This window comes from Scylla paramamosain, chromosome 43, assembly GCF_035594125.1.
Source record: "Scylla paramamosain isolate STU-SP2022 chromosome 43, ASM3559412v1, whole genome shotgun sequence".
In the NCBI taxonomy this organism is placed as follows: domain Eukaryota; kingdom Metazoa; phylum Arthropoda; class Malacostraca; order Decapoda; family Portunidae; genus Scylla; species Scylla paramamosain.
The window spans coordinates 3,379,058-3,402,737 of record NC_087193.1 but is presented as its reverse complement, the minus strand read 5'-3'; the positions used below and the strand labels follow the sequence as shown (position 1 = coordinate 3,402,737).

At 41.5% G+C, this 23,680-nt stretch overlaps 1 protein-coding gene and 1 long non-coding RNA gene across 2 annotated transcripts in view; both read right to left on the bottom strand.

Moving 5' to 3' along the window:
* The window catches only part of LOC135093665 (glutamate receptor ionotropic, delta-1-like), a 110,180-nt gene that overhangs the window by 7,570 nt on the left and 78,930 nt on the right, over positions 1–23,680 (bottom strand). Inside the window, exons 9-10 of the mRNA XM_063993154.1 lie at positions 22,994–23,097; positions 9,783–9,946 (exon numbers count right to left, since the gene is read on the bottom strand). Coding sequence (XP_063849224.1) covers positions 9,783–9,946; positions 22,994–23,097 — 268 coding nt within the window. The remainder of the gene's footprint in view (positions 1–9,782; positions 9,947–22,993; positions 23,098–23,680) is intronic.
* On the bottom strand, positions 16,094–17,664 carry LOC135093563 (uncharacterized). The gene is made up of 2 exons (XR_010263420.1): positions 17,418–17,664; positions 16,094–16,626 (listed from the first exon to the last, which is right to left on the bottom strand). It is a non-coding gene; the product is annotated as an uncharacterized LOC135093563 (long non-coding RNA).

Sequence of the window (23,680 nt, the reverse complement as noted above, 5' to 3'; positions counted from 1 at the left end):
CGAGAGCTTTTAACTTTTAAGCTTTCACACTCTCCACACGATCGTATCCAGGCATTTTTTCTTAGTCCACCCCAATTTCCTTTATCCCGTTTTCTGTTTGCTCCGTTGTGTCAACAGCAACACCAGTGAGTGCGCATGCGCAAGCTCGGGAAGTTGGAACAGTAGGGGTTTGGCACTATGAATGTTGGATCTTTCTTAATTATTTACTTCTTAGAGTACTGCAACAGTCTAGACGGGGCACTGTACCTTCACTGAGAGCACAGTGTGTCATGGGAAGGATAGCAGCTTTCCTTGTGTGATATTTTCTGAGAAGTTTGAAGAGTGACTGGGGTTGTGTTGACACACTAGTATACAGCAGTATATATCAAGCCAACTAACCTTGGGGACTGCCTTATTGGAAGGAGCGAATGTCATGACCAATATAAGGATTCTGCTATCGGTGCTTACATCCGAAGAACACTCACACACTGCAGTACTTGGCAGCAAGTACATGAAGAAATAGAAAGGGTAACAAGTATTAATAAAATAAACGACGGTTTCAGTGAAAAGAACATTGTCCACCAAACCAAGATCATCGACAAGTGGCATAATTCCAGCTCCTCGTAAGACTCAAGAATGCCTGATATCACCATACTACCGTGCCTTCTCTTCAGCAAACAAAGATGAAAGAATTAAAAAACAAATACTGAAAGAAACGTCAAACCCACTGTCCCAGAAAGGAAGATAAAGCTCCAAATACACTACAGGAACAAAAAAACCAGCCATCTCCTACTTAAGGCATCTTCTATTTACAACACTGATCAGCTCTAGATCATTGATCTGGATCTGGATCTGATTTGGATTTGCTCGGGGTAAAAAGAACGCTCGCGGCCATTACTGATCAAAACAATAATAACACAAGCATGTCGCTGCCCAGCTGTCACAAGCGGCAGACTGTTGATGCTCGCCACTGTGCTCTAAGGAAGTGTCAACGAGGACTAGAGCCTACTGTACATTTCCTGAGGAAGTTAGGCCGACCAGGAGGCCACCAATGAGACCCAGCCACATGCCTACCCAGGCAGCACGAGACTGGGTTCCATGCCTAGCCATGAACGTTGAATAAAAAAGTTTCACACAAAGCTCTCTTCACATGCTGCATGCTGTAAGTACTCGCTGTGATGAAGTACAGAATGGTAAAATGAGAAAATGTTCGGACGTAAGTAAGGTGAGGCTAGCCTGGCCCGCGTGCTGACACTATTGACACCATTACCGAGGCACTTCCAAAGTAGAAATGTATTATTTTCGACTGAACAAGTATCATCTTCCTTTACCTCATCAAGTAGTCGATGATAGATGCGGTAATGGCCATGTAATTATAATCAGAGGCCTTTAAACCAAGACTTGGTGTGGATTGTAATATCTCCTGGTATGTCACCTCCTATTCACCTGTTCACATTCTGTGCCCACAGCAGCATTCTACAATGATTCATTACCATTCACTTTGTTCCTCAGATTTATAAGCCGTTTTCTTACTATGTATTCCCTTAAATAAATCCCAAGTAGAGGTTGCTCAGCCGTTAATATGGCCGCCGCCAGCAGCTTCAGCAGGTGTCGCCTGCTATAACTTATCTCCGGACCCAGATCACCGAGATCATGATCCTGATCACTCATATCAGGGTAAATCCAGATCAAGATGTAAATAGAACACGGGGCGAGCGTGTAAACAGAAGACCTCTTTACAACCACATCCCCACATAGTCCCCACATAGAAAGAGAGACAACCCAGAAGTCACACACCGTGTATAAGTTCACCTGTAAAAGAGGAAACTATGAAGCCCTCCCTTCATCTTACATCCGCATGACAACGACAAAGCTGTCCCAACGGCTCACCTGCCACCTAACATCGGAAGCCCCAAGAATACATTTACAGCAGCAGTACGGCACCAAGATCACAAGAAAAGGCCTGGAAGAAAATACTGAAATCTTAGACAAGTGTAAAGATGTGAGACGTCTTGCAATACTTGAAGCTCTTTACATAAAAGAATTCAACCCCAGGCTCAATGTACAAGGCGAGGGTTTTTACAGACCCAACCGAACATGAGAAGGGACCAAACACCGCCGCCACAGAGTGAACCCACCAGCCAACCGGAGTCAACCAATCAGCGCCTCTTACGGCCCAGAGCCAGGGTTGTCAGATTGCCCTTTGTTTTTTAGGCCAAAAATCTCAATTTTGGCTTTTTTTTTTCAGGCATTACGCCTAAGGATATTTAGTTTGGCCTGGATAAACAAATGAAGCTTTTTTTTTGGCTTTTTCTTGAATATGGTGCTTGAATATACTTCATTTGGCCTCAATAAGCTTATCTGCATATGGTGAGTTTATTCGCCGCCTCTTAAGATAATTTTCTTTTTTTTTTAAGTTAAGTCGAGTGCTCGTGTGTTTTCCTTAGTTTTTCTTTTGTTGTCATGGTAACTCATGCAATTTGTCCCATTTTCTCGTATTGCTATTGAATGCCAAAAAGGGAAAATCAGATAAATCAACTAGGTGATGATGCTGATGGTGCGTAAGGTCTACGGCTGAATTTTGGTGAGTTTTGTTGGTTTTTGACGTGTCTGATGTAATTTTAGGCTTCCTGTCAACAGCAACCTATGTTCATGGATAATCCAGGAGTACGTTGGTAAGGCACTGACTAGAAATACCGTCTATTGTCTTGTGATGAGTCATATTGGTGAAATCGTTTTTCCATGTCCCAAAAGAGATCGTTTTAGTTGTTTATACTTATTGTAAAGTGGGAAAAAAAAAAAAACAAGGTTTAGAGCACTGTGATCCAACTGTGGGCCCCTGGGCCAGTTGATTTAGTGTGGTCCGGGAGCACTCATTAATTTTATGATGTGAAAAAAAAAGCAAAATTCTTAGGTTTAGCAACCAGGACAGAACAATAACGGGTTCAAGCTTGGAGAATTTAGGTTTAAGAAAGAGATAGGAAGAAATCGGTTCTCAAATAGTGATAGATGAATGGAACGGACTCGGTAATCATGTTGTTAGTACTAAGGCATTAGGGAGTTTTAAGAGAAGATTAGAAGGGGTTTATGGATGGGGATGATAAGTGGAAATAGGTAGGTATATTTCATACAGGGGCTGCCACGTGTAAGCCTGCTGGGTTCTTGCAGGTTCCCTTATTTCTTATGTTCTTATGTATGATAAACGTCATGAATACAGCCATTTCTTTGTGCAGAGAACGTTTCTATAATGTCTTGTTAGTATTTTGCATTCACTTCTGAACCCACCAATCTCAATTAGTGTATAATGGATTACGGTCAAGTTTCAAATGAGACGTCGGGAGCTGTATGGCCTTAGGCCTAGTTGTCTAGCATATACTGCTACAAGTAACTCTTCCACTGTGGGTATTGTCACATTAGAATTGAATTTGCGGATTTCGTTTCCATTTATTTTTTCAGCCCAGGAGGAGGACTTACGAAGTATGTGGCACTTTTATACACACATCGCCAATCCACTATTGTCCAGTGTTCAGTACATATCGTATAATGTTTGGTAAATTTGGAAATGGAATAATAAAAAGCTGGGCTTTTTACTGCATATTTTTGGCTTTTTTTGTAGTGCATTTGACTTTTTTGGGAGCTTTTTTTTTTGTTGCCATTGTTTTTATTTTTTTTTCTGCCTCAGTAATCTGGCAACCCCGCCCAGAGCGACGATTAAAGTCACGGAAGAAATACCAGCCTCACCAGCGTGTCCAGTCATTCCAAAGCTACTAAGGAAAGGTTAAGGAACCTGAAATTGCGATTTAGCAAATATGACTAGTCATCCACCAGATTTCAAAAGAGAATAAGACTCATGTTAGATATTAAGAAAATATCTTGAAGATAATAATAAATGCTGACTTAGCGATCACACTCAATGAAATATATATATATATATATATATATATATATATATATATATATATATATATATATATATATATATATATATATATATATATATATATATATATTTATTTATTTATTTATTTATTTATTTTTTAAATGAAAGACGACACCGGTCATGGGCAAAATTGTCAAAAAATTGAAGGATAAGTGTCTTGAAACGTCCCTCTTGAAGGATTTCAAGCCATAGGAACGTAGAAATACAGAAGCAGCGGAGTTCCAAAGTTTACCAGAGAAAGGGATAAATGACTGACAATACTAGTTAACTCTTTCATTAGAGAGGTGGACAGAATAGGGTGCAGCGAGGCCGCGGGATGAAGGGAGGCATGCAGTTAGCAAGATCAGAACAGCAGTTAGCATGAAAATACCGGTAGAAGATAGCTATAGATGCAACATTGCGGCTATGAGAAAGAGGCTGAAGACAGTCAATTAGGGGAAAAGAGTTAGAGACATAAAAATTCCACTGTCTAAAAAGAGCTGTATGAGTAAAACCACCCAGACATGTGAAGCATGCTCCATACATTGACGGATATGGCCCTTATACATAGTTAGCAGCTGGAGGGGGGATGAGAAAAGTGGCGGAGACGTTTCAGAACGCCTAACTTCATAGAAGCTTTTTTAGTTAGAGATGAGAATGGAAGTTTCCAGTTTAGATTATAAGAAAAGGACAGACCGTTAATGTTCAGTGTAGAAGAGGGGGACAGTTGAGTAGTTGAGTGTCACTGAAGAAGAAAAATTTTAATAGGTAGCATGAAGTAGTCAGAGAGTGGAGGAGAGTGAGGAACAAGCCCTGAGTCGTCCAAGGTAGAGTTTTTAGGAAAGATATGAGCGAAGAGTTCAGCTTTAGAGATACTCGTAGATGTGAGAGCAGTGGTGCCATCTGGTTGAAATAAAGGAGGGAAAGAAGCAAAGTTATTAAAGATATTTTTGGCTAGATGCCAGAAGTCACGAGGCGAGTTAGATCTTGAAAGGTTTTGACACTTTCTGTTAATGAAGTAGTTTTTGGCTAGTTGGAGAATAGAATTGGCATGGTTCCGGGTAGAAATATAAAGTGCATGAGATGGAAGGTTTAAATACCTTTTGTGGGCCACTTCTCTATCATGTATATCACGGGAACAAGTTATGTTAAACCAAAGTTTGCTGGAAGGTTTAGGTTTAGAAAGAGAGTAAGGAATGTACGCCTCCATGCCAAACACTGTCACCTCTGTTATGCGTTTGGCACACAGAGACGGGTATCTGACACGGAAGCAGTAGTCATTCCAAGGAAAATCAACAAAATACTTCTTCAGGTTTCACCAACTAGCAGAGGTAAAACGCCAGAGGAGGAGACAGTAGACACCTGCCAAAACGATAATTACTCCCATTGGGGTCTAAAGCACTGTTCGGGGGGGGGGGGGGGTGCTGCGAACTTATCATTAAACCTAGCTGTGACCTCACTGAACGTTTCCCTTTGTGTCTCACAAAACAAGGGGGCAGTCATAGCCTGCCATCCAAAGACAACTCTCTTCCTCCACACAAAACTACAAGCACCTAATAACACACACACTCTTCACTCAAAAATGATCATGGCGACTCCTACATCAGCCTCGGAGTCCCCATCTAGGGAGGGGACCATAAATGTCCCTATGTCGGACTGCCTTTCTGTCGACGACCCTAATTGTCTTGACACCTCCCTCAACTTTTTCTTCATTAACTTCTGCAACATTCGCGGTCTAAGATCTAATTTTCAATCTGTAGAACACCACCTCTCCTCCTCTAAAGCTCATCTTCTTTTCCTCATTGAAATTCAGTTGTCTGAGGCAACTGACAGTAGCCCCTTTTCTGTTCCCTCCTACTTCCTCTATCCTAATTTTTTATCCAAAGCTGGATGCTGTGTTTATGTGCGCAATGACTTAACCTGCTCTCGTGCCCACTCTCTTGAATCTTCCGAGTTTTCCATCATCTTGCTACGACTACAGAGTCACTCTCAAACTAAATTTATCTGTGCTGTATACCTCTCACCTAACTCCTCTGACTTTAAGAAATTCTTTGACTACTTAACTTCCAAAGTGGAGCACATTCTGACTCTCCTCCCTTTTGCAGAGATCTCCATTCTTGGAGACTTCAATGTTCACCACCAGCTTTGGCTTTCCTCTCCCTTCACTGACCATCCTGGTGAACTAGCCTACAACTTTGCTATCCTCCACGACCTAGAGCAATTGGTGTAACACCCTACTCGTATTCCTGACCGTCTTGGAGATACGCCCAACATTCTTGACATTTTCCTGACCTCTAATCCTTCTGCTTATGCTGTCACCCTTCCTTCTCCGTTGGGCTCCTCCGATCACAATCTCATATCTGTATCTTGTCCTATCGCTCCAATCCCTCCACAGGATCCCCCTAAACGAAGGTGCCTCTAGCGTTTTGCCGCTGCTAGTTCGGGGGACCTGAGGAGGTATTTTACTGATTTTCCTTGGAATGACTACTACTTCTGTGTCAGAGATCCGTCTTTGTGTGCTGAACCCATAACAGAAGTGATAGTGTCTGGCATGGAGGCGTACATTCCTCACTCATTTTCTCGTCCTAAACCTCCTAAACCTTGGTTTAACACAGCTTGTTCTCGTGCTATACATGATAGAGAGGTGGCCCACAAAAGGTACTTAAGCCTTCCATCACCAGAATTTGATGCACTTTATATTTCTGCCCGGAACCATGCCAAGTCTGTTCTCCAACTAGCCAAAAACTCCTTCATTAACAGAAAAAGTCAAAACCTTCCAAGATCTAACTCCCCTCGTGACTTCTGGCATCTAGCCAAAAATATCTCCAATAACCTTGCTTCTTCTTCTTTCCCTCCTCTTTTTCAACCAGATGGCACCACTGCTATCACATCTATTTCTAAAGCTGAACTTTTTCGCTCAAACCTTTACTAAAGACTCTACCTTGGACGATTCTGGGTTTGTTTCTCCCTCTCCTTCACCCTCTGACTACTTCATGCCACCTATTAAAATTCTTCGCAATGATATTTTCCATGCCCTCGCTGGCCTAAACCCTCGGAAGGTTTATGGACCTGATGGGGTCCCTCCTATTGTTCTCCGAAACTGTGCCTCCGTGCTTGCACCTTGCCTAGTCAAACTCTTTCAGCTCTGTCTGTCAACATCTACCTCTCCTTCTTGCTGGAAGTTTGCCTACATTCAACCTGTTCCTAAAAAGGGTGACCGTTCTAATCCCTCAAACTACCGTCCTATTGCTTTTTTAATTTCCTGCCTATCTAAAGTTTTTGAATCTATCCTCAACAGGAAGATTCTTAAACATCTATCACTTCACAACCTTTTATCTGATCGCCAGTATGGGTTCCGTCAAGGCCGCTCTACTGGTGATCTTCTGGCTTTCCTTACTGAGTCTTGGTCATCCTCTTTTAGAGATTTTGGTGAAACTTTTGCTGTTGCCTTGGACATATCAAAAGCTTTTGATAGAGTCTGGCACAAAGCTTTGATTTCCAAACTACCCTCCTACGGCTTCTATCCTTCTCTCTGTAACTTCATCTCAAGTTTCCTTTCTGACCGTTCTATTGCTGCTGTGATAGACGGTCACTGTTCTCCTAAATTTATTAACGTGGTGTTCCTCAGGGTTCTGTCCTGTCACCCACTCTCTTCTTATTATTCATTAATGATCTTCTAAACCAAACTTCTTGTCCTATCCACTCCTACGCTGATGATACCACCCTGCACTTTTCCACGTCTTTTCATAGACGTCCAACCCTTCAGGAGGTAAACATTTCGCGCAGGGAAGCCACAGAACATTTGACTTCTGATCTTTCTAAAATTTCTGATTGGGGCAGAACAAACTTGGTATTGTTCAATGCCTCAAAAACTCAATTCCTCCATCTATCAACTCGACACAACCTTCCAGACAACTATCCCCTCTTCTTCAGTGACACTCAACTGTTCCCCTCTTCTACGCTGAACATCCTTGGTCTGTCCTTTACTTATAATCTGAACTGGAAACTTCACATCTCATCTCTAGGTAAAACAGCTTCTCTGAAGTTAGGTGTTCTGAGACGTCTTCGACAGTTTTTCTCACCCCCCCAGCTGCTAACTCTGTATAAGAGCCTTATCCGTTCATTTATGGAGTATGCTTCACATGTCTGGGGGGCTCCACTCATACTGCTCTTCTAGACAGGGTGGAATCAAAAGCTTTTTGTCTCATCAACTCCTCTCCTCTAACTGACTGTCCTTAGCCTCTCTCTCACCGCCGCAAATTTGCATCTCTAGCTGTCTTCTACCGCTATTTTCATGCTAACTGCTCTTCTGATCTTGCTAACTGCATGCCTCCCCTCCTCCCACGGCCTCGCTGCACAAGACTTTCTTCTTTCTCTCACCTCTATTCTGTCCATCTCTCTAACGCAAGAGTTAACCAGTATTCTCAATCATTCATCCCTTTCTCTGGTAAATTCTGGAACTCCCTGCCTGCTTCTGTATTTTCACCTTCCTATGACTTGAATTCCTTCAAGAGGGAGGTTTCAAGACACTTATTCATCAGTTTTTGACTACTGCTTTGACCCTTTTATGAGACTGGCATTTTAGTGGGCATTTTTTTTTATTGGATTTTTGTTGCCCTTAGCCAGTGTCCTTCCTACATGAAAAAAAAGAGGCACCTCCACTCAAGAGGATCATGAGGAGGGATTGGAGCGATAGGACAAGATACAGATATGAGATTGTGATCGGAGGAGCCGAACGGCGAAGAGAGGGGAACAACATAAGCAGAAAGATTAGAGGTCAGGAAAAGATCAAGAATGTTAGGCGTATCTCCAAGACGGTCAGAAATGTGAGTAGGATGCTGCTCCAGTTGCTCTAGGTGGTGGAGGATAGCAAAGTTGAAGGCTAGTTCATCAGGATGGTCAGTGAAGGAGAAGAAAGCCAAAGCTGGTGGTGAACATTGAAGTCTCCAAGAATGGAGGTCTCTGCAAAAGGGAAGAAAGTCAGAATGTGCTCAACTTTAGAAGTTAAGTGGTCAAAGAATTTCTTATAGTCAGAGGAGTTAAATGAAAGGTATACAGCTCAAATAAATCTAATTTGAGAGTGAAGTCTTTCTTTCTCACCAAATGGAAAATGATTCAGTTTTTATAATTGCCTGTTGGTGGGTGAAGCTAGCCGAGTTTGAGGTAACTGTAAGAGTGGCAGGAATTTGTGGGTGGTCATAACAATATATATATATATATATATATATATATATATATATATATATATATATATATATATATATATATATATATATATATATATATATATATATATATATATATATATATATATATATATATAATGCAAGAGTTAATCAGAATTCTCTATCATTCATCCCTTTCTCTGGTAAACTCTGGATTACCCTGCCTACCCCTGTATTTCCACCTTCCTATGACTTGAATTCCTTCAAGAGGGAAGTTTCACTTATCCTTCACTTATCACTTCATCTATCCTTCAATTTTTTTACTAGCGCTTTGGACCCTGTTCTGGGACTGGCATCTCTGGGCTTTTTTTTACTGGATTTTTGTTGCCCTTGCCCAGTATCCCTTATGCATAAAAAAAAAAAAAAGTAAAAAAAAAAAAAAAAAAAAAAAAAAAAATATATAAATATATATATATATATATATATATATATATATATATATATATATATATATATATATATATATATATATATATATATATATATATATATATATATATATATATATATATATATATATATATATATATATATATATATATATATATATATATATATATACATATACTCGTATATATACACACACACACACTCACATACACTCGTCTTCTGTTTTGTTTTATTTTTGTTTTACTGTTTATTTATGAATTTTTCCATACCTGCGCCATAGAGAAAGTATACTCCGAAGAAATCTCCTAACGCCAGAGGCCTGAGCGTCGTGTCGAGAGTGATGGAGGCCTGCGATTGAACGCATTCTTTGGCTTCTTGAACGTTCGTCCTGAGCAGGTGATCCACAATGCCGGTGTCCTTCAGGGTGCTCACACTGTTAAAGACAGATGAAGTTAGCTTTGGAATTTTTTTTTGTTTCAAGGATACAATATATATATATATATATATATATATATATATATATATATATATATATATATATATATATATATATATATATATATATATATATATATATATATATATATATATATATATATATATATATATATATATATATATATATATATATATATATATATATATATATATATATATATATATATATATATATCAAACATATTTCTATATTTGTGTGACTCCATTCCAAAGGTAGAACATTTCACGATTTGAAAATATAATGTTTTAATTAGCAATGAACAATTTTTATTAAAATTATGCTGTAAACAATCACGAGTGCTATCTGCGCGCGTCCGGTCTCTTTTCTTATTATGCTACTAGACTACTAAGGGGGCCCATATTCACTCAGGGGGGTTATCTGGCCACCTGCATAAACCAGGACTGTTCAGGCAAAACTGAACGTGTATGGGACGTTGAGGCGGCCAGTGCAGGCCGCTGGAGAGGCCACCTCACGAACCTGTAGCTGATAGGCTGACTCCGTCTGGCCAGCGTCCAGTCAGACCTGTTTAAGAGTGTATGGGCACATGAGGTGGCCTTGAGGCCACACCTCTCAGTGCAGCACTCGGCAGCTCACCGTGAACATGTCTACCGCACACAAAATTTCCAGCTTTTGAGGTTTGATATAGAAAGGAGTATAAGGAATATATATATATATATATATATATATATATATATATATATATATATATATATATATATATATATATATATATATATATATATATATATATATATAAATTTTATATATATATCTACCGCACACAAAATTTCCAGCTTTTGAGGTTTGATATAGAAAGGAGTATAAGGAATATATATATATATATATATATATATATATATATATATATATATATATATATATATATATATATATATATATATATATATATATATATATATATATATATATATATATATATATATATATATATGTATATATATATATAAAGTGGCAAAAAAAAAAAAAAAACTGGAGTTCTGGCGACACATTAGAATATATAGCTACAGATTTTAAAGGATGGTATGCTTGAAATATCATTACATTTAAATTAGTCAGTATAAGGCAGAATGTCATCCTTCCATGCTCAGGAACAGATCACCTTCTTTATCAAACATGGAAAGAAGTTACTTTCTTTTATTATTATTATCATAGAGAGAGGTTACTCTTTCTCCTCTTCTTGGTCTTTTGTAATAACTCATTTCAACAGCTGCAGTCTTAAGTAGGTCTAACTCTCTCCATGTCCATGGGAGAAGCCTTGATCTTCACTCCGCTGTGTCTTGCTAGGACTGTGCGTTGCCTTCAGGCAGGACTAGTGTGGTGGGTGACACAGGCCGTGTGGCAAGATGAAATTTTCCCGACACTCCGTGTGCCCAACTTATCGTACAGACACTTGTTCGTGGAGCGGCAAGGTCTCTCAAAGCATCTGAGGGGAAAGTTGTTTATAAGCAGGCGATGTTGTTTAATATGGTAAACTATATTTTGGACTATTCAGCAGGATGTCATGTCTGAAATCATAACTATACTTTATCCTAATGCTCTAAAAGATATGTTAATGCTAATAATTGTTTATCGCGAATATTGTCGTGTTATAAGATCATAAGTAACAGAAATATTAGAATACTACAAGAAAAATGTTAAAGAGATGTGGCTGGCGTTCATCATCGTTCGGTTGTATCTAGTTATCATTTCCTTTTTTAATTTTCTATTGTTAAAAAGTTATTTATTATCATTGTTGCAGCGGAGGGGTGACGTTGGTGGCACTGTGCCATTAGGTAGTGTAGTTAGGTGTTGGCAATGATGCATGAGCTGAGGCAGCCTGGAGGGACCGGAAGTGGCATGGAAGGTGGCATGGAGGGACCAACCTTATATAAGGAGCTATGGCGGCCCTCCAAGAGAGAGAGAGAGAGAGAGAGAGAGAGAGAGAGAGAGAGAGAGAGAGAGAGAGAGAGAGAGAGAGAGAGAGAGAGAGAGAGCGTCGTTTCCCTCTTACGCCAGATAGAAGTGAGAGGTAAGATAACAAGAATGCAGGTCTGCGCGACTCCGCTCCCCTGACCCATCTGTGTCACGTCACTACCGCATATCAGAGGAGCAGAGAGAGAGAAAGCGCTCTGCACATGCATCAAGCCCGTACTGGGTTGTCAGTAGTGGAAAGAGAACGCAGTATTCCAGCACTCGTCACCGCCGCCGCGCTATCAGCAGAACTGAGAGACAATTACACGTTCATGTGTGCGCGTCTTGTCCGGCCACTAGTTGCTGCCTTTGGTATTGACAGTAGTGTGATTTAACCAATAAATAGTGACGTGCGGTTTCTGGGTGCATTGTGTTGTACTGTGTTCTGTAGCGGCAGTTTGTTGCTCAGTGTGGCGCTGTACTGCTGTGTGCTGAAATTGTGTTTCTGTAAATAATGACAAGAGAACGCCACCTGAGCCCTTCTCGTTACCCTCTCCCCTTAGTAGTCTGCTGAGTCAGCCTGAGTGCGCGTGCTTGCCTCGTCGCTTCGTTGGACAACGAATCCGGAAAAGCTGTTGTGCATCGCCGCCCACCTGGATGTGAGCCACAGGCCCACAACAAACTGGTTTCCAGGAGTGGGATTCCTGAAGCTCCTGAAGCGGCGTGCACAACATTATCATTGTATTGATTTCAAATAAATTTTAAAAGGCTCACCTATTCATGAGTCTAAACCTAACCCAACATAATCCTAACCTAACCTAGCCTAAATCAGTGATTGGTACCTACTCTTTGTAGTGGCCTCTTGTAAATATACATTTTCTTTAATTACCATGCTCTTCTTACGCTCAATAATTTTGGTTAACTCGTTGTAAGCCAGACTAAAAGGCCCACGTCACACCTAAAGATGGCAATTTCTACACACACTGCTTACCTCACCTGTGGGCCAGACACAAAGGCCCATTTCACCTCGTAAGGTGGCTATTTACACACATACGCTGAAAACATGTTCCCGGCGTGGCGGATCCGTTCAGCATTGGGCCTCTCTGTAGGAATTTAAGATTTCCGTTCCTAAGTGTATCGGTGTTGTTATCACTAGGCGTAACGTACCAGTTTTGCAATTAATTCTTCTAGGCCAGCTGATACCGTTTAAAAATTCAGTAAAGTTCCTGGGTCTGCATTTTGACAGCAGGCTCAATTGGAAGACTCATGTTAATGAATTGCTTATTCGTTGTCCTAAAGAAATTAATGTCCTCAAGTATCTTTCTGGTACCTCATGAAGAGCAGACAGAAAATCTTTATTAATGGTTTATAAGTCCTTAATTTGTTCTCACTTAGACTATGGCTCACTTGTGTATGGATCTGCGTCGGAACCAACAATGAGGAGATCCTGGCTCACTTGTGTATGGATCTGCGTCGGAACCAACAATGAAGAAATCCTGGCTCACTTGTGTATGGGTCGGCGTCGGAACCAACAATGAGGAGATTGGATGTGTTTCAGAATGAATGTGTGCGAATGTGTCTTGGAGCATTAATTTTGCGCTGCACTCGTGTGGCGCGGATGGAGGCTGAGGCCAATATACAACGACTGAACCTTCGTCGCGACGCCCTTCTTTTATCCCATGGGATAAAAAACAACCCGGAAGGCTCCCCTCGGTAACGCAGCAAGCATGATTATGTGGCAGCACCACCACCTCAACACTGTAGTACGCCGTCCAGTAGCTTCAAGACTCCATAGGCTCTGCCAGCTCACCGGCATCAGACTGGACGACGCGGACTTGCTCGTGCTGCCGATTCTTCCTCTCCTGGAAACGTCCCCACGACTACCATCACCATCAACTGACTACCGGGCAAGAAGGCTGTCGTTACAGAGGCAGAGCTCCACCAACACTTCCAGGCCCTCGTCGCTGGCCTCCCTTCATCCATTCATATCTACACAGACGGCTCCAAGACGGATGAATGTGTGGGTGCAAGTGTGTTGTTGTGTGAGTGTGCCCTCAGGTTCTGACTGCCTACCCATTCATCGAACTCTTTACTATTGATAAGGCCATAGATTATACATTAAACTCCTCATGATTCAACTGTAATTATTTCGGACTTTGTCAGTCCTTCAGGTAATAGAGTCCAGTCACACGGATACAAATGAAATCCAGGGCAACATCATTAATAAACTAAATTCTTGTAAATCCTCACTGATTTGGGTGGCTGGACATTCCAGTATACACAGAAATGAACAGGCTGACATACTGGCTAGGTCTGCTGTTGAGCTCGAGGGAGCATGGGACCTCTGATGGGATATTAAGTCATGTCTCTCATTTGTTAAATCATCAGTAAAACTCCTGTGGCAGAGTTACTGGGACAACCTCCACCTACATACACCCAAACCCATCCTGGACGAGTGGACCTCCCCCAATCGCCCCACACGGCGGGAGGAGGTGACCCTTGCACGCCTCAGGATGGACTGCACCCTCCCTACACATATGCTCCCCTACAGAGCCAGTGCCTTTCCACCACAATGCACTACCTGTAACGTCACCCTCTTTATAGAGCACATCCTGTTTCAATGTGTGCATTATCGAGAGGAGAGGCGGCCCTTGGCAGCTTACTGCTGGGGCCTCGGCCCCGGCACTCGGATGTGGCCGATAGACTGATGATTTTCCTGAATGAGATCAACTTAATCAGAGATATGTGATTTACATGTATATATTATGTAACATATTTTATGCACTATGTATACACACTGACACATGTAAACAAAATTATGAAACTATGTATGAATTGTGCACTGCGTGATCTCAATATGACTGTTCCCCATTCATGTACAATAATACGTAGCGATGCTACGTAGCCTTCGTACCAGTGTGCTTGTGTGTTACTTCTCCTTCCTTGCGCTGACAAAGGACAATATCTGTATGACAGGATCAGGAATTCCGTATGAATGAAGTGTGTGCGAAAGAATGAATGTGTATATATTGTTCAGTATATTTTTTGAAAATAAATAAATAAATATATAATGTACTAGGTAAATCCTGCTAGTACTTGTGTATAGGTGACCAAAGAAACAAGCTGGTAATGCTGATGCGTTATATTGATGAGATAAACTGTACAAAATAATAAATAATGAAGCTGAAGTGTGACACATGTCCGCCACCGAGACCAGGTGGACACGAACTACGCATGTCCACCAGCAAGGCTGGGCAGACACGGACTTGGCTGATGTAAGGGTGGTTGCTGGCCGGGTCAGATCACGGCCAGGGCTGGCGTTCGGAAGACAAAGGGTGTGAGGATTGACCTCACACCATGTGGTTGGACGAGGTTCCAGGGCACCGGAGAATGGAACGCAGAGGCAGGTCAAGCTTCCCGCCACAATAGAAAACTAAATAAATAAGTAAATAAATAAATAAAAAAAACTACAAATAACCTAAATTAAAATGGCCTAATACCCATGTAGGGTGATGGCCCCCCAAAAAAGTGTGTGTGTGTGCTCGACACATCATCACACAATATACACAGCAGCGTGACCAGATATACGATAATTATCATTTAATCGAAAAATTAGTGTCAGATATGGGAGGGCCTGCACGCAGGTAAATCCCCAAACACTCTACGCATGTGCGAGCTAATCTCGCCTCGTGATTGGTGCGAGAAGTCTCGCCTCGTGTATGGCCGCCACCTTCTAATCAGCTAACTAAAGGCGTTTTCAGTGGCACTCCGCAACCCCTAACGCTTTTTGCCCGAAACCCTAACGCCTCGGGGAGGCGTTAGGGTTTCGGGAGGACAAACCCAAACTCTCGCTCTGATTGGCTGAAAGGTGCTGCCACTCCTTTATTATTAAAAATGACGATTCTGAGGCACGTAAGAACATGATAATTTTCATATAAGAAAAGATCAAAGTAGTAACCTGTTCCTGGTATTGGAATTCAGAAGAATTGTCCGTAGGGCCTGAATTAAGAGTTGTATCGCCTCGGGATATCTGGAGGCTTGAAGTTCAGACCATGGTCTACTGAGCGAAGTCCGTGGCAGTTCATGTGACTGTGACTTCGAATTTCTAGTTATGGGAACTTGTTGTAGTTTACGCATTATTTTCGTAGGATACTAAATGAAATATAAGGATGACTAGATATCTTTACTGTTCTTTGCTATTGACATATGTATAGTAACAGAACTGTCGAAATATGAGGTTTATTTTGAAATGCTGCGGCTATAAGACGAACACCGCCTAAATCATGGCGCGGCTCTCGTACCAAGGACGGCCCCCACCACACCAGGAATTCCTTCCATTTGTTGAAATTCCTGCTCAATTTCAGGAATTTGAGGAGTTGGCCACAATAAGACATCCTTTCCTGCCTCACACAGGACATCAATCAATCTCTGGACACATTCAAACACTGTGGTCTGTGTGACACACCGAACACATCCGAGATTTCACGATAGGTACTCTGTGTGCCTAAATACCAGAGTGAGGTACAAAGATTTTCTTGGACCCAAATAAAGGCTGGTACCTGAAGGCTCCTCACCATAAGCCTTGTGCATCAAGTCCAAGGTGCCGTCAAAAGATTTCCTTGAGGCGAAGGTGCCTGAAGAATTCCATCTCACTCATGTTGTTCAGAACATCTGCCTGGCCCTCCTGCTTTGAATGGTGTTCCCTACAAAAGAAATACAAAATTAGTATACAGATGAAAATATTAACATACTGGTTATTTGAGATTTGAACAAAGTCTCTGTCTGTGGGAAAATCTTTCCCAAATCTAGCATGTGGTTGGAGGCCATAATGTTGATCGAGAAATGTATACCCAACACAACATAACCACACCTAACCTGACATAAACTATATATAAGAAATGAGTATTTGGACATTAGAAGACCTTAATAAAACATAACCTAACCTAAATTGGAAATCCCAAACCTACCTAACCTAACCCCACCTGACTTAACATAACCTAACATAGCCTAACCTAACCTATATATGAGCAATAAGTATTTGGGCATTAGAAGACCCTAATAAAACTTAACCTAACCTAAATTGGAAGGCCCAAACCTAGCTACATATCCTGACCCAGCCTAACCTATATATAAGAAATGAGTATTTGGCCATTACAAGACCCTAATAAAACCTAACCTAACCTAAATTGGAAGGGCCAAACCCACCTAACATACCCATTCTAACCTAACTTAACCTTTCCCTAATTAGGATTGTAGTCTATTATTAAACACACTTTTAATCCCACAATATCACTCTGCTTCATAGCCATGCCCACTACTGTGGACTCGTGAACACTGTAGGAGAGGAAGGTAAGAGGAAGAAACAATAAATTTCAAAATAAATAGAAAAAATAATTTGCCAAAGAAACACAAATATATTCTATTTTCTTCCAAGCCTTCACGAAACCCTTTGTTTACACATAATACATTGGTAAGAAGTGGCGGACATAATTACCTTTCCATGAAGTAAGAAGTAGCTACTGCTGGGCTCCCATCAATACACCCATGTCTGCCTCAGGCTGTATCTCAGCAATGCTTGCTATGGTTAGAAGAGGCTTCAAACAAGGACTTGACGTAAAAGGCTGGTAGTCATCGTCTTCCATGTATGTATCAGAGTCGGTGCTGCTGTCCCTCTCCATTCTTATTTCTCGTATTCTCGGTAGTAGAATATGACGATGCTTCCACTCTGTGATCTCTCAACTAAGGCGTACGACAGTGTTTCCGGCAGGTACAAGAGAAGGTTGTCTGGCAGCGGAGTAATTGTGTTCAATACGCTCCCATCCCTAACACTGTTAGGGATTGAACTTTACTTTACTTTTCTTTACCTAACTTTACTTAACCTATCCGAAATAATGTCTTATAATAAATGAGACTATATCCAATAATTTGTTAGAAGGTAGTTAGGTAAAGGTTAAGGTTAGGTTAGGTTAGTTTTAGGTTAGCTAATGAGAAGGTGTCGGCCAATGTCGGTAAGACTACTCACACATGCGAGGGGGACTTTCCTGCGTGCAGGGCCTCCCGTCAGATACGATAACGTCCATACTATATTATACGGTAATTTAGTTGATTTTAAGCGATAAATTTTCAATACGATAATACACTTTTGGAAAATATCTCCCAAAGGCGGGCAGATTTGGGTACGGGACGGGAGATTTACCACTATTATCAGAACTGTCCGCCTCGCGCCTGAGTACCGCTTTTCCCTCCCTGTACGTTCCAGTATTTTCTGCGGGTCGCCGTTAGTCCCTCTTCCTCCTTCGCGTTAAAGCAAGTAGATCTAATAAAAACTGTACTGTCATGTTCGTACCGCTAACATTGGTTTTCTAATCTAATTCAGACCAAAGTACGATAATTTTAGCCAAAAACGTACAATATTAGTCACTGTCATCTTGTCACGCTGACACACAGATGCGAACAGCAAAAGATTTCTAGTTTCGTTTAAACCTGGGATGGAGCTGAGGACCCGCAAGAGACTTCGGTCGCTGGCGGGCTGCAAGTTGGTGATGTCACGCACGACTGGCAGCCAACACAGTACCCGGACACACTGAACATTTCATTGTGCCACACCGGCCCGTCCGGACGGCTGTTCAGGTGACCGTAGAGGCCGCCTGAGCGTGTATTGGGCCTTTAACAAAGGAAGCCACACAGCACACTGGCGAAGCGCGGGGCGGAATCATGTAAAATGAGAAAGGTGAGGAGGGAAGAAGGGGGGGAATGGGGGTAGCCGGGCGTGAATGATGCACTCGCCCGCCCTCTTATAAATACTTCGTCTTTAATAATTCGTGATGCGGTTACTAAGGAGCCTGGCTCTAGTTTGATTTGATCACCCTAATCTTTGACTTTTATTCTCTATAGAAGTATGAGTTTCAATTTGAAAACAACTCTATTAGGCTATATAAGTTACTGTAAGTTAGCTCATGATACGTCAGTCTCCCGTGCTACTTTTATTCTTTATTCTTTCTCTCCCTACTTCTCTGCTATCTTCATTTTTTTTTTTTTTGTGTAGGAAGGACACTGGCCAAGAGCAACAAAAATCAATAAAAAAAAAGCCCACTAAAATGCCAGTCCCATAAAAGGGTCAAAGCAGTGGTCAAAAATTGATGAACAAGTGTCTTGAAACCTCCCTCTTGAAGGAATTCAAGTCATAGGAAGGTGGAAATACAGAAGCAGGCAGGGAGTTCCAGAGTTTACCAGAGAAAGGGATGAATGATTGAGAGTACTGGTTAACTCTTGTATTAGAGAGGTGGACAGAATAGGGGTGAGAGAAAGAAGAAAGTCTTGTGCAGCGAGGCGGCGGGAGGTGGGGAGGCATGCAGTTAGCAAGATCAGAAGAGCAGTTAGCATGAATAGCGGTAGAAGACAGCTAGAGATGCATCATGTCGGCGGTGAGAGAGAGGCTGAAGACAGTCAGTTAGAAGAGAGGAGTTGATGAGACGAAAAGCTTTTGATTCCACCCTGTCTAGAAGAGCAGTATGAGTGGAACCCCCCTAGACATGTGAAGCATACTCCATACATGGACGGATAAGGCCCTTGTACAGAGTTAGCAGCTGGGGGGGGTGAGAAAAACTGGCGGAGACGTCTCAGAACGCCTAACTTCATAGAAACTGTTTTAGCTAGAGATGAGATGTGAAGTTTCCAGTTCAGATGATAAGTAAAGGACAGACCAAGGATGTTCAGTGTAGAAGAGGGGGACAGTTGAGTGTCACTGAAGAAGAGGGGATAGTTGTCTGGAAGGTTGTGTCGAGTTGATAGATGGAGGAATTGAGTTTTTGAGGCATTGAACAATACCAAGTTTGCTCTGCCCCAATCAGAAATTTTAGAAAGATCAGAAGTCAAGCGTTCTGTGGCTTCCCTGCGTGAAATGTTTACCTCCTGAAGGGTTGGACGTCTATGAAAAGACGTGGAAAAGTGCAGGGTGGTATCATCAACGTAGGAGTGGATAGGACAAGAAGTTTGGTTTAAAACATCATTAATGAATAATAAGAAGAGAGTGGGTGACAGGACAGAACCCTGAGGAACACCACTGTTAATAAATTTAGGAGAAGAACAGTGACCGTCTACCACAGCAGCAATAGAACGGTCAGAAAGGAAACTTGAGATGAAGTTACAGAGAGAAGGATAGAAGCCGTAGGAGGGTAGTTTGGAAATCAAAGCTTTGTGCCAGACTCTATCAAAAGCTTTTGATATGTCCAAGGCAACAGCAAAAGTTTCACCAAAATCTCTAAAAGAGGATGACCAAGACTCAGTATGGAAAGCCAGAAGATCACCAGTAGAGCGGCCTTGACGGAACCCATACTGGCGATCACATAGAAGGTTGTGAAGTGATAGATGTTTAAGAATCTTCCTGTTGAGGATAGATTAAAAAACTTTAGATAGGCAGGAAATTAAAGCAATAGGACGGTAGTTTGAGGGATTAGAACGGTCACCCTTTTTAGGAACAAGTTGAATGTAGGAAAGGTAGATGCTGACAGACAGAGCTGAAAGAGTTTGACTAGGCAAGGTGCAAGCACGGAGGCACAGTTTCGGAGAACAATAGGAGGGACCCCATCAGGTCCATAAGCCTTCCGAGGGTTTAGGCCAGCGAGGGCATGGAAAACATCATTGCGAAGAATTTTAATAGGTGGCAAGAAGTAGTCAGAGGGTGGAGGAGAGGGAGGAACAAGTCCAAAATCATCCAAGGTAGAGTTTTTAGCAAAGGTTTGAGCGAAGAGTTCAGCTTTAGAAATAGATGTGATAGCAGTGGGTCCCATCTGGTTGAAACAGAGGAGGGAAAGAAGAAGGAGCAAGGTTATTGGAGATATTTTTGGCTAAATGCCAGAAGTCACGAGGGGAGTTAGATCTTGAAAGGTTTTGACATTTTCTGTTAATAAAGGAGTTTTTGGCTAGTTGGAGAACAGACTTGGCATGTTTCCGGGCAGAAATATAAAGTGCATGAGATTCTGGTAATGGAAGGCTTAAGTACCTTTTGTGTGTGGACCACCTCTCTATCATGTATATCACGAGAACAAGCTGTGTTAAACCAAGGTTTAGAAGGTTTAGGACAAGAAAAAGAGTGAGGAATGTACGAGTATGCCTCCATGCTAGACACTATTACCTCTGTTATGCGCTCAGCACACAAAGACGGGTCTCTGACACTGAAGCAGTAGTTATTCCAAGGAAAATCAGCAAAATACCTCCTCAGGTCCCCCCAACTAGCAAAGGCAAAACGCCAGAGGTACCTTCGCTTAGGGGGATCCTGAGGAGGGATTGGAGCGATAGGACAAGATACAGATATGAGATTGTGATCGGAGGAGCCCAATGGAGAAGAAAGGGTGACAGCATAAGCAGAAGGATTAGAGGTCAGGAAAAGGTCAAGAATGTTGGGCGTATCTCCAAGATGGTTAGGGATACGAGTATAGAGTTGCACCAATTGCTCTAGGTCGTGGAGGATAGCAAAGTTGTAGGCTAGTTCACCAGGATGGTCAGTGAAGGGAGAGGAAAGAAAAAGCTAGTGGTGAACATTGAAGTCTCCAAGAATGGAGATCTCTGCAAAATGGGAGAGAGTCAGAATGTGCTCCACTTTGGAAGTTAAGTAGTCAAATAAGAGTTAGGTGAGAGATATACAGCACAGATAAATTTAGTTTGAGAGTGACTCTGTAGTCGTAGCCAGATGGTGGAAAACTCGGAATATTCAAGAGAGTGGGCACGAGAGCAGGTTAAGTCACTGCGCACATAAACGCAGCATCCAGCTTTGGATCGAAAATGAGGATAGAGAAAGTAGGAGTGAACAGAAAAGGGGCTACTGTCAGTTGCCTCAGACACTTGAGTTTCAGTGAGGAAAAGAAGATGAGGTTTAGAAAAGGAGAGGTTCTACAGATTGAAAATTAGATCTTAGACCGCGAATGTTACAGAAGTTAATGAAGAAAAAGTTGAGGGGGGTGTCAAGACACTTCGGGTCGTCGACAGAAAGGCAGTCCGACCTGGGGACATTTATGGTCCCCTCCCCAGATGGGGACTCCGGGGCTGATGTAGGAGTCGCCATGATGATTTTAAAATTTTCGAGTGAAGGGTGTGTGTGTTATTAGGTGCTTGTAGTTTTGTGTGGAGGAAGAGAGTTGTCTTTAGAGGGCAGGCTGTGACTGCCCCCTTGTGTTGTGAGACACAAAGGGAAACGTTCAGCGAGGTCACAGCTAGGTTTAATGATAAGTTCACAGCACCCCCTGAACAGTGCTTTAGACCTCACTGGGAGTAATTATCGTTTCGGCAGGTGTCTACTGCCTCCTCCTCCTCTTCTAACCCACAGGATGCTCTGTATGTATGCATATATATATATATATACGAGTATATATATATACGAGTATATATATATATATATATATATATATATATATATATATATATATATATATATATATATATATATATATATATATATATATATACACACACACACACACACACACACACACACCTGATAGCGCAATGGTTAGAGCGTCAGATTCACAATAGGGAGGGCCCGGGTTCGAATCCCGGGGCAGAGGTCAGAAGTCGTTGGGCTGGTTTCTTTGCAGTATAGCCCCTGTTCAGCTAACGGTGATTAAATACCCTGGTTTAAGTCAGAAGTTTTGACCCGCTGCCAGAAAAAAAAAAAAGAAAAAAAAAAAACTGGTCTGATCACCTGGTCTAGGTTGACCAACGCCACAGTATCGAATTGTAAGATACTTCCTTAGGGTTAAATGTATACTTAAGATGTAGTATGTATGTTAGTATTATAACATGTCGATTGTCAGCTGTAAGGCTGCAAGATTAATAAACCGAATATTATTATTATTATTATTATTATTATTATTATTATTATTATTATTATTATTATTATTATTATTATTATCATTATTATTACACACACACACACAAACTCACACACACAAACACACACACAGAGAGAGAGAGAGAGAGAGAGAGAGAGAGAGAGAGAGAGAGAGAGAGAGAGAGAGAGAGAGAGAGAGAGAGAGAGAGAGAGAGAGAAATTATATGTACTGAATCAAAACTTACATGTAATCAACTTTTGGTTTAAGTTTGGATCCTTTGGGGAAGAGAAAGCTGAAAGTGAGGCTCCCAAAGAGAGTGTCGGCCACATAATATCGGCAGGTTTTCGTCTGTTGAAATGAAACAAACTATTTTGAAATTAAGTTCATATTAATTAAGATGGTTAGTCTGCTTGCGTACACATGTGTGTGTGTGTGTGTGTGTGTGTGTGTGTGTGTGTGTGTGTGTGTGTGTGTGTGTGACATGTTTCAGTTCTTGTGATCAGTTCCTGAAGGGCTGAATGACTTGGAGAAGTTGCAAAGTACAGGGTGGTATCATTAGTGCATGAATGAAAGGGCAACGGGCTTGATTAAGACCACTGATGAGTAATAGAAAAAATAGTGGAAAACCATAGAACTACTGTTACTAGGCTAACGAGAAGATCAGTAGCCAGTTACCACAGCAGCTATAGAATGATCAGAAAAAAAAAAAAAAAACGTGAAGTTCATTACAGAGAGGATTGAAGCCGTAGGAGGGTATTTTGGAAATCAAATCTTAACTCGATACCCGCGTTAAGGCAACAGCAAGACTTGGCTTTGTCGCGAGACTTTTCACATCGCTCTTACGACTGTACCAGCAGAGCTTTCGAAGTAAGATCACGTATGTACCTTCGTTCGTTCGGATGCCTTCATAAAAGTAATGTCTCACCGGTGG